General features: G+C 38.1%; 1 protein-coding gene across 1 annotated transcript in view; it reads right to left on the bottom strand.

Annotated features, from left to right (window-relative positions):
- Nucleotides 1-15,818, bottom strand: part of capn9 (calpain 9) — a 36,488-nt gene extending 20,670 nt beyond the window's left edge. The window contains exons 1-5 of the mRNA XM_016999296.2: nt 15,077-15,818; nt 8,345-8,414; nt 6,705-6,823; nt 6,177-6,310; nt 4,034-4,202 (exon numbers count right to left, since the gene is read on the bottom strand). Of these exons, the coding sequence (XP_016854785.2) occupies nt 4,034-4,202; nt 6,177-6,310; nt 6,705-6,823; nt 8,345-8,414; nt 15,077-15,289 (705 nt within the window). The 5' untranslated portion in view covers nt 15,290-15,818. The remainder of the gene's footprint in view (nt 1-4,033; nt 4,203-6,176; nt 6,311-6,704; nt 6,824-8,344; nt 8,415-15,076) is intronic.
- Between the last annotated feature and the right edge of the window lie 943 nt (nt 15,819-16,761).

Below are 16,761 nucleotides of genomic sequence, written 5' to 3'. Positions count from 1 at the left end.
CACAATGTATTCTAGAAATCAAAAAGTTACTTTTTGGACTGTCTTTCCTAGAATTCTCTCATCAACATGGCTAGTCTCATATATTTTCCAAATTCAAAGTAGTGTTGCAAACATTTATATATTTATATCTATATCTCCATATATATATAAATTTATTTTCCCGAGAGCAAAGTGCTCTCAGTTTAGTACCATGGCTTTTCTATAACCATCCAGGAATGAATGGGGATTGTTCTATAATCTTTTCCCTGTAATAATATAGGTGTGGCAATACCTTCAAAAAGTAGAATTAACTCAATTAATTAAATCAAGGACTACCAAAAAAATCAGCCGACTGGACTCTATTGAAAGAATACTTTAAATAACATAAGAAGAAACCCAAATCTCTAACAACAAGATTAATATGACTAATTGGGCGGAGGTGTTAAAGAAAAGACACGTACATCTCCAGATGAACATTTGGTCTTTATTCTTCTTTTTTCAAACCTCGATGCAAAAGATCAGAAGTGGACAATTCTTCCCTCCCCCTTTTGTGGTATAACTGTTTTTCTTTTTTTCTATTTTTCTTTTTTTTTTTTTTGTCTCTTTTTGGAACCATCTATGTTGTTGTCTTCCTTTTAGATTTTGGTCTTTTCCCTTTGCTTTGTTTTGTTTTGTTTTGCCTTGATATATATATATATATATATATATATATATATATATATATATGGCATCACCCTCATCCTATTTTCCTACTTTCCTTCTCCATTTGTGTTCTCCTACTTTCAATGTAAAGAAAAATACGTGTAGACGGACTACTATATATGTCAAATGGAACATACTGTTTGTTTGTTTGTTTGTTGACCTCTTTTTCTTTTTTTTCTTTTTTAATGTATCCCTAATATTTAATAAAAATCAAGCAAAAAAAAGTAGAATTAACTCAGTTTTAATAGCCATGGTTCAATCTGGTGAAGACCAATACTTTTTGGCAAAGAAGACTGAAGACTTTATAAAACTACAGTATCCATGAATCCAGGGCCTTGAATCATGGCAGCCAAAATGGTGTCAAACTGCATTAATTCTAGAGCATAGGTGCACCCATATTTAACAAGACGCATACTTGATTGGTATTTCTTATTATTTTTGTATGGTTCGCTGTGATGCTCTTTATTCTGAAAGAAAATTAAATGCAGCGGTTCAATAACAGTAGATTTAATTAGTACTTGATTCATATTTATGCTAGGCTTGCAGTTGTATTATTGTCCTACATCAATATATTTTCAATAAAGAAAAGAACAAAGATATTGATGAAGTTAGATACACAAGCATCTCTTTAGTTCTGTGGGTGTTTTTTTTTTTCATCTCTAGAATAGTAACGGGTAAAATGAAATAATTTTTTGCCCAGGTCTATGTAGATCATCACCCCTTTTGTCAGTATAAGTTAATATAAAGTTGTGTTATAAATGCAAATTTGACAATGTGTTTAACATTAGGGAGGGTGCAAGAAAACTCTTGGCTTTATCTGATGAAACTTTTTCTTGACTTGAAAGACTTCATCCCACGGAATAAGTAAAACATTTGAGATAGTTGGTTTTCCCTTAAGCTTTGCCATGCACCATTCTGAAATTAAACTGAAGATTTTCTTACCCCATCACACCAAATCCTTTTCTCCGTTTTCTTTAAGATTTATCCATTTTATTTGCCATCACACAGGAGACATAGGTCTTTTCCCACTGTCTCCTTCTCAGTCATTTCCCCTCAAAATCCTTCAACTACAGCAGAGCTGATATATCAGTCTTAAGGCACCACTTTTTCTGAGCTCATTTGCCCTCAATACCCTTCCAATGAAGCTGAGTTAAGGCACCCTTTTAAAACACTGATTTCAGTGGGAGCCACACTGCCTGAAGGAGCATTAGCCATTGTTAAAAAAAGATATAAATTACCTCCTTGGTTCTAAAGATTATGGAAAAATAAAGGATTCTATACTGTCCATCTCAGCTCCTCCCTCCATGACAGTGTAATCATTTTATTTATACATGGGCAAGGGAGGGATTCCCATCACATGTTAAATTGGGCATTTTACATGTCTCTAGATCAGTGGTCCTCAAACTTTTAAAGCCGAGGGCCGGTCCACAATCCTTAAGACTGTGGAGGGGCCAAATTATCATTTGGAAAAAAACACGAACAAATTCCTATGCACACTGCACATGTCTTATTTGTAGTGCAAAACAACAACAACAATGAAAGAACAATACAATGTTTAAAAATGAAAACAATTGTAACCAACATAAACCTATCAGGATTTCAATGGGAAGTGTGGTCCTGCTTCTGGCCAATGAGATAGTCAAGTTAATTAGGATTGTTGTTGTTGTGTGCCTTCAAGTCATTTCAGACTTTGGGCGAGCCTAAGTCTAAAATTATTTATTTATTCATCTACTACATTTATTTATTACATTTATATCCCTCCCTTCTCACCCAGAAGGGGACTCTGAGCTGCTGTATGTACATACAATATATTATATTAGTAGCATAGCACAATATTAGCATTATATATTGCTATATTGAACTATACCACTATACTGTAATATTATATGTAATATATATCATATAATTAATATTATTATATAGTATTATTAATATTATCTATATATATAAAAGAGTGATGGCATCACGGCGACCCACAAAACAACAAAACTACAGGCCCCCCAACCTCGAAATTTGACAACACAACCCATTCCATGCCTCTAGGTTGATACAACAAAAAGAAAAGAAAAATAAAGTCCTAATTAGAGAGAGAGGAATAATTGCTTTTATCCAATTGCTGCCAGTTAGAAGGCTAAGCTCCTCCAACTTGGTCTCCTAGCAATAAAAAATAATAAAAAACACTAAAAAAATTGATACAATAAAATACTATAATAACAGAAAATAACTAAAAATAATACAAGAAAATAATAAAATATAATAAATAAAAATATAACTTACAATAAAATTAATAAAAAATGCAAATAACGTCAAATAAAAATTACACAACAATTTTTAACCAATACCACCACCACTTCGCCACAGCAATGCGTGGCCGGGCACAGCTAGTATTGTATAACATTATAATATTTTATCAATATTATATGTATATATAATATATTATATTATTTAAAATGATATAAAATATATTATAAAACTGAGGGCGGGGGCCAGGTAAATGACCTTGGAGGGCCGCATCCGGCCCCTGGGCCTCAGTTTGGGGACCCCTGCTCTAGATGGTGAATTGAAAAATAAGTAATAATAATAATAATAAGAAGAAGAATACTTTATTTATAGGCGGCCCTATCTCCCAGGGGAGGCTCAATTGCTAATCGACTTAGGAATTGTGGGGAAAACTCTCACTTTAAAAATGGTGAAATACCTGGAACCCACAGTTGAAGCTTGCTTTATATGATGGACTCCATGGTTTGCCAGTTCTTAAATGTGTAGAAATATTGATTTTATTGTGTGTGATGAAGTCCTCAGAATTCAAGATCATGTTGGAGGAACCAGAATAAATGCTCTGGAGACTACAATATGAAATGGCTCTCAGTTCCCTAAAGCAAACCTATCACAAGGCTTTCTGGGGATAAGAGAGTCTGGATTTCTATGGCTGAGCGGGAAATCAAACTCTCCTTACCAGAACTGCAGTCCAACACTCAAACCATTACTCCATCCATGCCCTCCAGTTAACATTAACAAAATGTTTGGGTTTTTATGTTTATATCTTGCCTTTCCTCCAATGAACTTAAACAATGTCCATGGCCCTGCTCCTTGCTACTCACAGCAACCATGTAGACCAGTCTGAAAAAAAATGTCCAAGCTACTGTTTGTCAGTGAGTTTCATGACTCTTCCAAATTCCTATACAGCACTCAATTCAATGATCTCCACTAGTTCTTACTAACAGCACCATGTCTCATATCATGTTAGCGAAGCAGTCATATGTTAGCAAAGCAGTCCTGGGATTGGGCAGCCTGCCCAAGACTCAGATTTGCATTTCTACAGATAAAAACCCAGCCTTATTCTTTTACTTACATCAATAGAGCAGCCCACCATTGACCCCCTATTAAGAGCTTTTTCCAAGATTTCATAGAAGTTTTCTGGTGCCTTTTTAACTTCATACATTTCTGCAACGCCTCCTGTAAAATCCTCCATGGCTTCAATTGTGCTTCCACCTTTTAGAGCTTCATAGCTTCCATTCAACCTACAGTAAACATGAACATTTTTTTTAAAAAAAATGCATACACATATCCATACAAAACATGGTCTATTGAACTCATGGAAAAGAGAAGTGACAATATCCATTTTATATAGTCCATAACCTATATTTCACCAATTGAATGCATAACTGATGGAATAGGTAGATAGTAGCTACCAAGGTTGGAGAAATTATGAATTGTTTCAAAATCATACACTCTCCAATCATTTTGGGGGGAAAAATTGCCACAGAGGTTTCCAACATCATTCTTATTTTATTGGATTTATAAAAAGTAACAGGATATGGGAAATGAGCTAAACATATAAGCTGACCATATTTACAAAAGCACATTTTATTTAAGTTGGTGTGTGCAAAACACATGTTTATGAACAATTAATAAAGAAAAAATATTTGTAAATAGAGGTAAATGGTGTCTGATAAACCCAAAATATCAGTTTTGCCCAAACCAAGTGAAGTTTTAAATTTAAAGAAATTTTAGATATGGAAGCAAGGTGAGTTTTTCATTAATTCAAGAGTGTCAAACTTTTCATTGAGAGCCACATCAGCCTTATGGTTGCCTTCAAAGGGCCGTCGAATCCATGGACAGAGAATCTGTAGATACAGAGGGCCAACTATAATTTTTTACATAGCGCTCGGTGCTCTTTAGTTTTTACCTAATTTATGTACCCAGATGTTATTGAATAACAATTTTTTTATTATCTGCCATGTGGACTCGGAATAATGGGATTTGCAACCCAACAGCACTTGTGGCTCTGAGGTTGGGGAAATTTATTGTTGTTGTTGTTGTTGTTGTTATTATTATTATTACTATTATATTTATACTCCACTTTATCTCTCCCTCAGGAGACTCAAAGCAGCTTAACATAAAAACATCAGCATACAACTTAAAATATACAAAAATTAAAACAGTATTAAACATCATTAGTATTAAAAACAATTCAGATTAAATCCATAAAAACATATAAAACCACAGCAATCCCTGACATAATCTTGAAAACCTTCTTATTTAAAAAGGGCTATTTTAAGCTCATATCCTCATATCCACAAAGCCTTGTATCTAAATTCAAACCCCACTATCTCGACTAAACAGAACAAACCGCAGCCTTCCAGATGTTACTGTATCACTACTTGAGTCATGATGTTTAGTGATGATTAATATAGGAATTGCAGTCTGTCACCTGGACGGTCACATAAAGTGACATCCCAGGCTGGACTTGGCCAGTGTGCATTGGTTTGTTGTGAGGTTTTTGGGCTGTATGGCCATGTTCCAGAAGCATTTTCTCCTGATGTCTTGCCCACATCTATGGCAGGCATCCTCAGAGGTTGTGTGGTATACTGGAAACTAACCAATGGAGGTTTATATATCTGTGGAAGGTCCAGGGAGAGAGAAAGAACTCTTGTCTGTTGGAGGCCAGTGTGAATGTGACAAAGAGTTATTTCTCTCACCCTAGACCTTCCACAGATATATAAACCTCCCTTGCTTAGTTTCCAATATACCCCACAACCTCTGAGGATGCCTGCCATGGATGTGGGTGAAACGTCTGGAGAGAATGCTTCTGGAAAGTGGCCATACAGCTTGAAAAACTTGCAACCAAGTGATTCTGGCCATGAAATCTTCGACAACTCACATGTGCATTAGTTGATTTTCATAGTACACTTGAACTCTGTATTTCTCTCCATTCCAATCTAATGTTATGAACATCAAATTTAGTACTTTCCAGCAAACATCTATAAAGACTTGTTTAGTTTCTCCACACATCCTCAGCTCCCTCCACTGGTGTTCAGCAGCAAATGCCTAACCAGGTTTTAATTTATTCCTGATTCAGCTCCTCACAGAAGTCTTTCAAAAGCCACACAGATCACCATGGGACAGAAGAGTTTAGATAGCAACCAAGAAAAAGTTATGATGGTTGAGAAAACAAAGGACAATATGTCAATCACATGGTCTGCATAGCTTACTTGGCATAGGCTTTTTCCAGCAAGGCGCTCCAGAACTCATTATGGTCAGCAGAGTGGAGAAAAACCAGACGGTCTTTGAAAGTGGGTAGTCGGTCATCAATAACAACATCCAGCCACTCATTGTGTTGCCAGAACTATTCAATGCACATTGGGAATAACAAAAAAAATTAGTTGTGATATGTTGCTTGAGGCAAACTATTTAATTGCTGGAAGTCCCATATTGCTGGAAGTCCCATATAGAGTCCTCAGGGGGACTTTATAAAATTATAGCACTATGGTGTCACTTTACCTGCCATGGCTTCGTCCTATGAAATCCTCGGGTTTGCAGTTTAGGGAAAGGAGTTCTGAATTCTGAACAAGAAAGTTCTAGAAATTTTTACCAAACTACAAATCCCAGCTATGGCGGTTAAAACAGGATATAAAGTGTGAAATGACCATAGGATTCCATAAAATATTATTATAAAATTATTACGCATAATAATTTAATCATTACATCCAGATCATAAGGAGATATAGGCATTTTCTTACTTGAAAATGAAATATGCCAGCATAACCGGGTCCAAAATCCTGATCTTGTGGCACAACTCTGGCTAATGTCTTTTCATTAAGCGTAAGTGATGCTATGGCTGCTAATAACCAACAGTCACCTGGAAATCAAACAGAGCCATGAAAAACACTCTTATTAGATAGGTAATAGAAGGTTTATTTTCCCTCATCTGATTAATATGTACAAAATACAGACCAGAGCTTCCCATTAAATCCCACCAACTAATTTCCAGGCAAACCTTGTTGTTTGAACCTTATATTTATTCCATATTACCATGCTTTTTCTTGTGCCTGCAAATCAATATCAAATTTAACAAATAGCATGCCAGATTAAAGAGCCATTTTGCCAAAATAAAATAAAATAAATGTCTATTAAGCCCACAGAAGCAGTTTGTTTTAAAAGGAAAAGCCAATTCATGACTTATTACAGAGGTCTAGGCTGTAACCCTACACTCACTCACCACAGAATATGTTCTGTTGAACTCAATGGAACTTCCTTCTGAGTAGACAGGGATAGGACTGTGCCTCTTACCTGGCTTTTTTGTATTGATAAGTGGAGCTTCTCTATTCAGACTCCATTTCAAATGCGAACTTAGAACCATAGAAAATTATTTTCCAAGCTCTGTAGTTGTATACCAGAGGTACTACTCACATACTTTCATACATACATTTCTACAGTGACTTCCACTGTGGGCCCCGCCCCCAATATTGGGGTCCCAAAAAAATTGGCCACCATAAACGTATTGTGAACATCACCTAGTGGCTGATTTGACAGTTTATTGTGCAGTCTTTACAGTGGGCTCTGCAGAAAATGCTTCGGTTGTACTTCATAAAAAGGAAGCGATGACCACAATAATAGGAAAGCAAATTCAATCATTATTTTTGTTTTTTATTAACTGTGCATCCAGCTACTTTTCCAAAATCCTCAATAATTTCTAATATTTTAGGTATCATTTCTATAGGCTCTTCTATTGCTATCACTACATCATCCTTTTGTAGAAGACATGTCTTCCAACAGTCTACCATGGAGAGAGCGGTGGAAAAGGAACAATGTCATGTAATAAGGTAAAGGCATTGTTGTCCTGATATTCACAATTTGCCTAGCTTGTGTGATAAACTCCTAAATCAGTGGTTCTCAACTCCCAGAAATCATATCAGCTGGTAAACTGGCTGGGATTTCTGGGAGTTGTAGGTCAAAACACCTGGGGACCCACAGGTTGAAAACCACTGTCCTAAATGAATAAATGCCAGGGAGGTTGGAGTTGCACAGTGCTTGCATTGAACTTTGTTTGTGCTGGACCAGATGACCTCTAAGGTACTTTCCAATCCTAAAATCTAATTTCCAGTCCCACCTTCAGGAGACACATCAAATCAATGAAACTTGCATAGCAGTCTGCTTCCCAAATTCCTGCTAATTTAATAGACTAGCTCCTGATTTTAGCCTTGTGATTATATTCAATATCTGTTTTTATTTTGCCTGGTTCTTAGGGACAGCTTTGTTGCCTTGAAAGAGTAGAGCCATTTGTAATATCAGAGATGAACACAATGAAGAACAACATTATCTTCAGAGGCTATGAGTTTCCTTTCCCTGCAGAGGACAAGAATAATTTCAACAGACTCACCAAGATCTCCTTGACAAATGTCAGTCCTGGTGGCACCTCCAATAATAAACTGCGGGTCCTTAACGATTTCCTTGAAGAATATAACAGAGGGAAAAATCAGGCCTTCCAACAGGATATTTTCTACTGTGACACAGAACTTAATGTCGATTCTGTTCCAAGGCAGACATGATTGGGAGTCACTAATAAACATTTGCTTCTGGAAAGCTCTATCTTTTATTAACTTGTCTATGATGCAATTTACAAAACAATTCATACTACAAAAGAAAATTTTCATGATTTTTTCTTCATAGTAGCAATTGTATATTTTTTCTTACTGTTTCGAAAAGGTCCTGAAAGTGTGCATTTCAGGATTCATTTTGCACCAAATTCACAGGTGGTGAATTTTCTGCATTTTTGGTGCAAGAGACAGCTTTTTCTGCATATGGAAATATTGTTTTCTGCACAGAGAATCTGATTTTCTATTTTTTCCTGCACAAGAAATTCTAAACTGAAAAGAGCATCAGTCTAGAATTCTTTGCATCCAGTTTTTCTGAAACTCAAGAAACCCATCCTAAGGTCTGTGTTTATTTTGGCAATACACTATGTAGTAAGAATAAAAGATGGAAAGATTATTTGAAAGTACTCAAGAAACACATTTATTTGAGCACTTCCAGATAATCTTTCTATCTCTTATTCTTACTCTTTCTATCTCTTATTCTTACTCTGAAGTGATAAAGTTGCCAAGATATACAAAGATCTTAGGTTGTCAGCGACTGCTCGGAAAGCTTATGGAAAATTACTGGGTCTGAATTACAGGATTTTCCACTGAAAATGCCAAAGTGCATTCAGTCCTACAATGGCAAATGTAGTGTTAATACTTGTAAAATGAGCTATCAGTCACCCAGAACCAATGTGGGACGAAGAACCCTTATTTGTTCTTGTTGTTCAGATGAGTCAACAGTAGTTAGAAGTTTTAAGCCCCACTTTTCATATAAAAGTCTAAAGTAATTCCTATAAATTTGCATGTGTCTTTAGTAGAAACAGGAAATACTAGAGAATCTCTATTGCGACATACATTTGTACACACTATACAAACATTACATTACTAGTGCTCAGAAGTGCATCTAAATCTGGAACTAGTTCCTTGCCTTTGAATCCACTGATTCACTGGGGGCCCTTCCACACAGCCATATAACCCAGAATAGCAAGGCAGAAAATCCTACAATATCTGCGTTGACCTGGGATATCTGAGTCCACATTGCTATATATTGCAGTTCAAAGCAGATGTGGGATTTTAATCAGCTGTGTGGAAGGACCCTGGGAGGCAATGGGGCTTGTAATGATGGTGAAAACAATCTCAGTAAGTTGTATCACTTATACTAGCAGATTTTTAAAATATTGTGTGAGGAGATATTCAGTACATATATCCTTGCAAAATGTATCTTGACAAATACTACATGCCACTGCTGATTAACACAAGCAACTGGAATACAGGTCCCATGTTTTATATCCCATTTAGACTATGTGAGGTTGCCTTTGGAAACATTGGGGGGAAGGTAAAAATGCTGCAGTCAGAATGTGAAGAGGGCCAGTGATAGGATCATCTAACTCCCTAATTAATACAGGTTTATTCCCAGGTATATGGCTTGGTTTCATTTGAAAGATCACATCTCCTGATACAAACCTGCCAGAACGTTTAGAGCTTCAAAGGGAGGCTTTCTCGCGGTCCCACTGCCAATACAGGCTTGTGTGTTGAGGACATGAGAGAGGGAGAGGGGGGGAGAGAGCCTTCTCAGGGGCTGCTCCCACTCTCTGAGATGCCCTTCAAGGGGAGGCTGAACTGGCCCCCTCTTTCCTTCCCTTTAACCGGCAGGCAACGACATTTTATTCAAACAGGCTTTTAAAGGCAATCACATTTATGCACAATCCTTGTGCCGGCTGGACTGCTGACCTGAAGGTTGGGTTGCTGACCTGAATGTTGCCGGTTCGAATCCGCAAGATGGGGGTGAGCTCCCGCTTGTCAGCTCTAGCTTGCAGAGACTTGAGAGAAACCTCCCGGCAGGATGGTAACACATTAGGCATCCCCTGGACAACATCTCTGTAGACAGCCAGTTATCTCACACCAGAAGTGACTTGCAGTATGTTCTCAATTCGCTTCCAACATGTGTGAATCCTTGCTTGGCTATGAAACCTACTGGGTAATTTTGGGCAAGTCACACTCTTTCAGCTACAGAGGAAGGCAATAGCAAACCTCTTCCAAACAAATCTTGCCAAGAAAATCCTGTGACAAGTTAGTCTTAGAGTCACCATAGGTTGGAAATGATTTGAATCTACATATCATCATCATCAACAACAAAACAAATATGTGAAGTATCTTTTAAAAGGGAAAAAAGATGCATTTGAATTTTCTAGTGAAAAGAAAAAAGACCCCACAATTTAACATGAATCAAGATTTGACAAAACTGCAGTGGACATTTGAATAAATGCCACAATATCAAAATTGAGAGAATCACACAGTTGGAAGAGACCACATGGAACATATAGTCCAACCTCCTGTTATGCAGGAAAAGGACAATCAAAGTATTCCTGACAGATGGCCCTCCACCTGTCTTTCACATCCTAAAGAAACAGTACAGCAGGAACCTACATATAGCATCACACTTTGCTCACTGTGCTGGAAATGGAAGATAAATTGAATCTGTGCAGTAAAAAAACCTGAGAAATGTCTGTTGTCAGCCAAGACAATTAATAGAGGCTGAAGAACCCAGATTAGCTATGTGTAGCTAAGAAATGACTACAGAGCAGTGCTTGACATTTTCTGTCCCCAACCTTAAGAGACTCAGACCACTTTGGCTGCTTCAAGGGAAATGTCAGAGAACAGGTGAGCTGGTTGAGCGGCTGCATTCCTGCTGCTCAGGACCTTTTCTGGCGGAGAACATGACCACGCTGGGCATGTCACGATTAGAGAGAAAACAAAAGGCAAGGCGAGCCAACCTCTTCCACATCACTGGCACCACCTGCTTGTTCAACAAACCGGGTCATGTGGAGCTTGTAACTAAGCTGAGCAAAGTAAAGGCAGTGCTTGTTTGCTTGCTTTGAGGATATCATCAGGTGGGAAGATTGTAATATTAGCAGTGGTGCTTTGCATTCCTGCAACAACCTCTCACAAGCCTCTCAGAACCTATCTGAGGTTCTGACCTACAACTCCCATAACCCATCACTAGAAGGTTGTGTCACTCAGCCAAAAATATCTTGACCTCTGAACCTAACCATATTACATTATTATAATACATTTCTGTATTTATGTATGTGTGGGAAGAAATATCCAATCTGAATTGAGTTGAATCTTCCTACATGCCATTATAGACAATGGTCATGGAGGTTTTTGTCCAAAAAATCCGCATGTCACCTTGGGGTCACTAAGCTTGGAAATTCTTTATAGATATGAGTGACAGAAATAAGCAGTCAATAGAATTGCCCTGAATCTCCAAGTTGGATCCATACACAATCTCTTAAATGATGTAGGAGAAAGTGTTGTTAAAACTATCCACCAGAAGAATAACAAAATCTATGCTGGAGGGAACCTTTGAACTGAACTGAACGCTGAGGTTATTGAGGTGCCAACTGTTTAAATCTACAACCTAATCTATGCATCCACAGTATATCCACTGCAGAATGCTAGCCTGGTTTTCAGCCTCCATCCCTCAATTAGTTATGGGTCAGATAGAGGAAGATATGATGGGAATAGTTGTTATGTTTTTAGTTCTTTCCTTTCTTCTGGCTTGCTTTTGAAAAACAACCAGAGTTGTTTACATAACAAAATTAATCACACACACACACACACACACACACACACACACACACACACACACACAATGTAAGCATACATGGAATATTAAGATATCTAGTTAAGTTTTTTAAATAGTGGAAATATTGAAGGGCACTAATTCAAATTAAATTCAAAAATGCCAGACTAAATATGCAAATAGTACTTGCTGCCAGTGACCATGATGGCAAATGGATTTTGGAATGGTCTATAGCATTGGTGGTTGAACTTTTTCAGTCACAGAGCCCTTTTTGAAGGAAGATTTTATTGTGAAGCCCCAGTAAATGTTTATAAATGCAGAGTGCTGTTTGAAAACCACAGTTCTATAGTCTCAAAAAGCAACTTTTCCAACTTTGGCCAAAAAAGGACAGTGAATAACACTAACAGGTTACCACAGCAATTGAGTTCAGTTGTAATCTAAGACCTGGGAAGGCCTTTCTCATATGGCTTATAACTTTCAGAAAACAACAGTTGAATGTTGGACAGGATGGGATCCATCCTCCCTCCCTCCACACACACACCACCACTACCAATGCCTTCCCAATGGCAGTGCAATGTTTAAATGTATAAGAAACTACTAAACCCCATTTCTGACTGCTAATTTGTCCTATTTATATCTGATTTTTTTTTTGGTGGATGCTGGTCTGGGAGAGAACAAGCTAATATGGAAGTAAAGTAATGCACTTCCAAGCCCGGCTGGAAGTTGCTCTATGTTGTGGGATGGGGGCTGGTTGGCTCAGTCGCAAAAATATTGACAAACCACTGCATGCTGCCGAAAAGTACCTCATGTGAGGTGGTTGATAGTTGCCAAGAATTGGAGTCAATTTGACAGCACATAATAACAACATTCTAAAGTGAACAGTGTATTTTGAAAAAGTTGTTCATCATAAAAAAGTTATTCTGGACCCAGGGTTCATCTAGTGTTTTACAAATGCCAGTGGAGGTCAGTTTTGGTCTTCCTTCCTCTTCCTCACATAATGCCAAATGACATCACTGAGCATGACTGTACCACTGGTGTCAGAGGGATAGTCACACCCACGGATATCATTCTGGCCACAAACAGACAAGGAGAACCATCTACCCCTCACCACATTCCTTAGTTCTTGTGCTGACTGATTCTTCCTCCTTCTCCTATTAAAAAACAGTTCATTCATTCCACTATTGAAAGGTGCAGTTCTGCAATATCTTTGAGACTAACTGCTTTATTCTATCATGAGCATCTGTGTAATCCTTTTATACTCTGACCACAATCCCTACTGCCTTGACTATACCATATAACTCTTATATCCAAATCATCATCATCATCATCTTCTTCTTCTTCTTCTTCTTCTTCTTTATTTATATCCCGCCCCCTCTCCAAACAGCACTTGGGGCTGCTTACAAAAAATAAGCCACAGGGGATACATTCCTATACTTACAACCGACAATGAAAACTGTGGATAATAGCAATCTTTAATGAATGAACATCATCTGTTGGAAGCATACCATACAATTGCATTGGGGGATCTAGGAAATGCCTACACAAGATGCCTCTCTAGGCATCTCTAGAAGTTGATCTGTGTTCAACTTCCAATAGAAGCATACCATTATATTGTGTTGGAGGACCTAGAAAATGCCTACAGATGAGTATTTTGTCAGATGCAAACAAATAAAACCATAGCTAGTGGTCCTGCAGATTTGGGAGTTATGGTGTGCTTTTGATTCTATCAGTGCCTTTGAAGAAGTAGATGAATATACATGAAAGCTCATGTTAAAATAAATTAGTCTCAAATATGCTATTGGGTTCCTCCCCGCCCCCCTTCCTTTCTCCTATAGACAGATAAGACTAAGAAAGGACAAAAGGAAGACAAGACTTTGTGAAGAACACATTATAAACAAACAGAATAACTATCATAAATGCATTGGGTTGGCTTTCACAACTGCATCCATTTTCTCTACCAGGAGATTGGAAGCCTCTCCCAAGAGATGTCAGACTGGCTATGCTTTGTGAGCTTCCATTACATAGCCAGGACTATATTTTTTGTATGGGCTTAAGTCCCTAAAATCAGTTTAGCTTGGGGCTGTTTAAATTGTGTGAGTTGTTTTTTTTAAAAAAAATGTATTTCATTGATTAAGTTTTAAATACAGTTCCATCTCTTTTTATCTTTTGAGCATCAGTGGAAGGCTGACAGGCAATGAACAAATATTTCAGCAAATAAATAAATAGATATAAATAAATGATCTTTTTTGAGAAATTTGGGGGCACAGTCAAAGTAGGCTATATTTTGCCACCCAAAATATATATCTTGTATAATGGTAATTCGATTTCTGCATTATAACGATGGAAGGCAATCATATTAATATAGAATTTGGGGCACTTACCAACAAGACAAGGGTCAATGTATTCCCAAGACAAAGGGTAAACAATGTGAAAGGTAAGGAAAAGTAACCGGAATCCTATAGTGAAAAACCTGGTCACATAGAGGATGTTGGCCTAAATGCAATTGTTAATCCTGACTAGAGAAAAATTATACAGCAGGCAGATAATGCAATAGCTGTCTACTTCAGTGCTTTGCCATTTGGGAGTTGAACCATTCAGTTAACTGGATTTTACACATATGTATGTGTATGTATGTGTGTTCATATAAATATAAAAATTTGGTTAGACCAGCATGAAAACGAACAGGAAAGGGTAAGTAAAACAGAAATTGAGGCATTAAATTACATATATGGTGACCCCACTATTCAGCAATTTATTGACTGGGTCTATTCTAACCCAGTTTAACCAACAGGATGCCAGCCATTACCACCTCTCCTCCTTGTGAACACAGCCAAACTGTCTCACTGTGATATTGTAAGAGAGAATCTGAGCAGTTCAATAAATAAAAGCCTGTTTCTGAATTAAATTTTACAGGATAAGATATAAAGAAAATAATCTTTGTACTCACCCCAGGCCTCTTCCATACAAAGGGGACAGGAGGCTTCTCACTGAAGAAAAGGGAAGCGTCATTGGGTGGAAAATCACAGTCCTCAAAGAGTATCCCTTTCTGCAGGCATTCGAGTTTCAGCTCCTTGTACGTTTGGCCGGTGGAGTGTGTTGCACGAGCGCTTTGGGGCACTGGAGGAGGCCGCGGGCTGGAGTCCCGATAGGTGTATGGCATTGCTCTCCTAGAAGCAAGTCACCAAGAAGGCAGGGAATGGAGAATTGAGAGGGAAAAAAGCTGAAGGTGCCAACCGTCAAAAATAACTAGAACCAAAGAACAAGAGATAGAATCAAATTGCCCCAGGCAGCAAGCAAGAAGATCTAGACTGTCAGGGAAGTAAGGAGATAGAAAAAACACAAACCTCTATGCAGGCAGCCCTCCCTGTTTGCACCTGATTGAATGGCATGAGGACAGTCTCACCCACAGGAAACAATACAAAGAAAGGAACACCCTGAGAACAAACAGAAAAGGAAACTTGTTTGGCTGCTGGATGCCTGCCCTCTGGCAGGTTAACTCAGAAACCACCGTGCATCTCAGAGATATAACGCCATTGTTGACCATGTAGTATGTGTTCACCATACCCAAACCAAGAAAAGGGGCACTCCCAAGGCTCCGCCTTCAGGGGCAAGTGATAAGGGGAGGGAGTGGTGGCTTTGCCTTTGCTGGATGGTTGACTCTAAAAATGTGGCCAAACATGAAAATCCCAGCTGTGAGTTGTATGTAGGCATCACGATTGACATTTTTTGTCAGATGTACAAATGAGCAATGTGGTCTGTGTCAGGAATGGAGAACATGTAGACATTCAGATGTTAGACTGTAATTGTAATCATCTCTACATCATTGGCTTTGCTAGCTAAAATCAAGGAAAATTACAATCCAACAGTCAATGGAGTGCTGCATATTCTTTAATCCCAGTGGCTATAGATCAAGGCCTGGCATTTTCTCAGTAGTTGTGAGTTAGCATTATTCTTCTAATCCATAGGGAAGCACACTTGTCCATCATGTGACTACTAAATATGCTGCTGTGCATTTTGGCAGCAAGACAGCAGCAGAAAACAGCACCTAAAAGTAGAATTGTTTTTCCAGGTGGCTTTTAGAACTTTCATTCTGTTTTTAAAACAGTGCATGTCTATCAATGTTCAAGATCCTACACCACCATAATGTAAATATCCACCAGCAGAGTCTATGCAATGCAATGCCTATACTGAATACCAATGTAGTACTCAATGGTTGAAGATCATGGGTGACAATCCACTCTGCACTTGCAATGCACAAAAGACAATGCAATTTCACACACTTTAATGCATGTGCAACAATCCTGTATGTATGAAGTGCCATTATCGTGTGTAAACTATGCCAGGCCTAACCTATGACCACAGATGGCTGTTGAAAGACAGACATCAGAACTGTTATGACACTGGAGGCCACACATATTTGCTACCAAAGAAACAGGCATGACTGGAATGGGGCCAGATTAACTGTATGAACTGTTTTCTTTCTTTCTTTTCTCACTTCAGATCCGGGTGTGACACGTTCATTACAGTGCAATACATTAGCCAAGAATTAGGGAGAATGAGTCACCATCAGTCCCTCCTGTCAACTCAACCGCTCCCCATATACCGTGGACAAGGTGGACCAGGATATTTTTG

Source organism: Anolis carolinensis, chromosome 1 (genome assembly GCF_035594765.1).
Source record: "Anolis carolinensis isolate JA03-04 chromosome 1, rAnoCar3.1.pri, whole genome shotgun sequence".
Lineage (NCBI taxonomy): Eukaryota > Metazoa > Chordata > Lepidosauria > Squamata > Dactyloidae > Anolis > Anolis carolinensis.
Note: the sequence above shows the minus strand (reverse complement) of the source record. Positions and strands in the feature narration are given on the sequence as shown.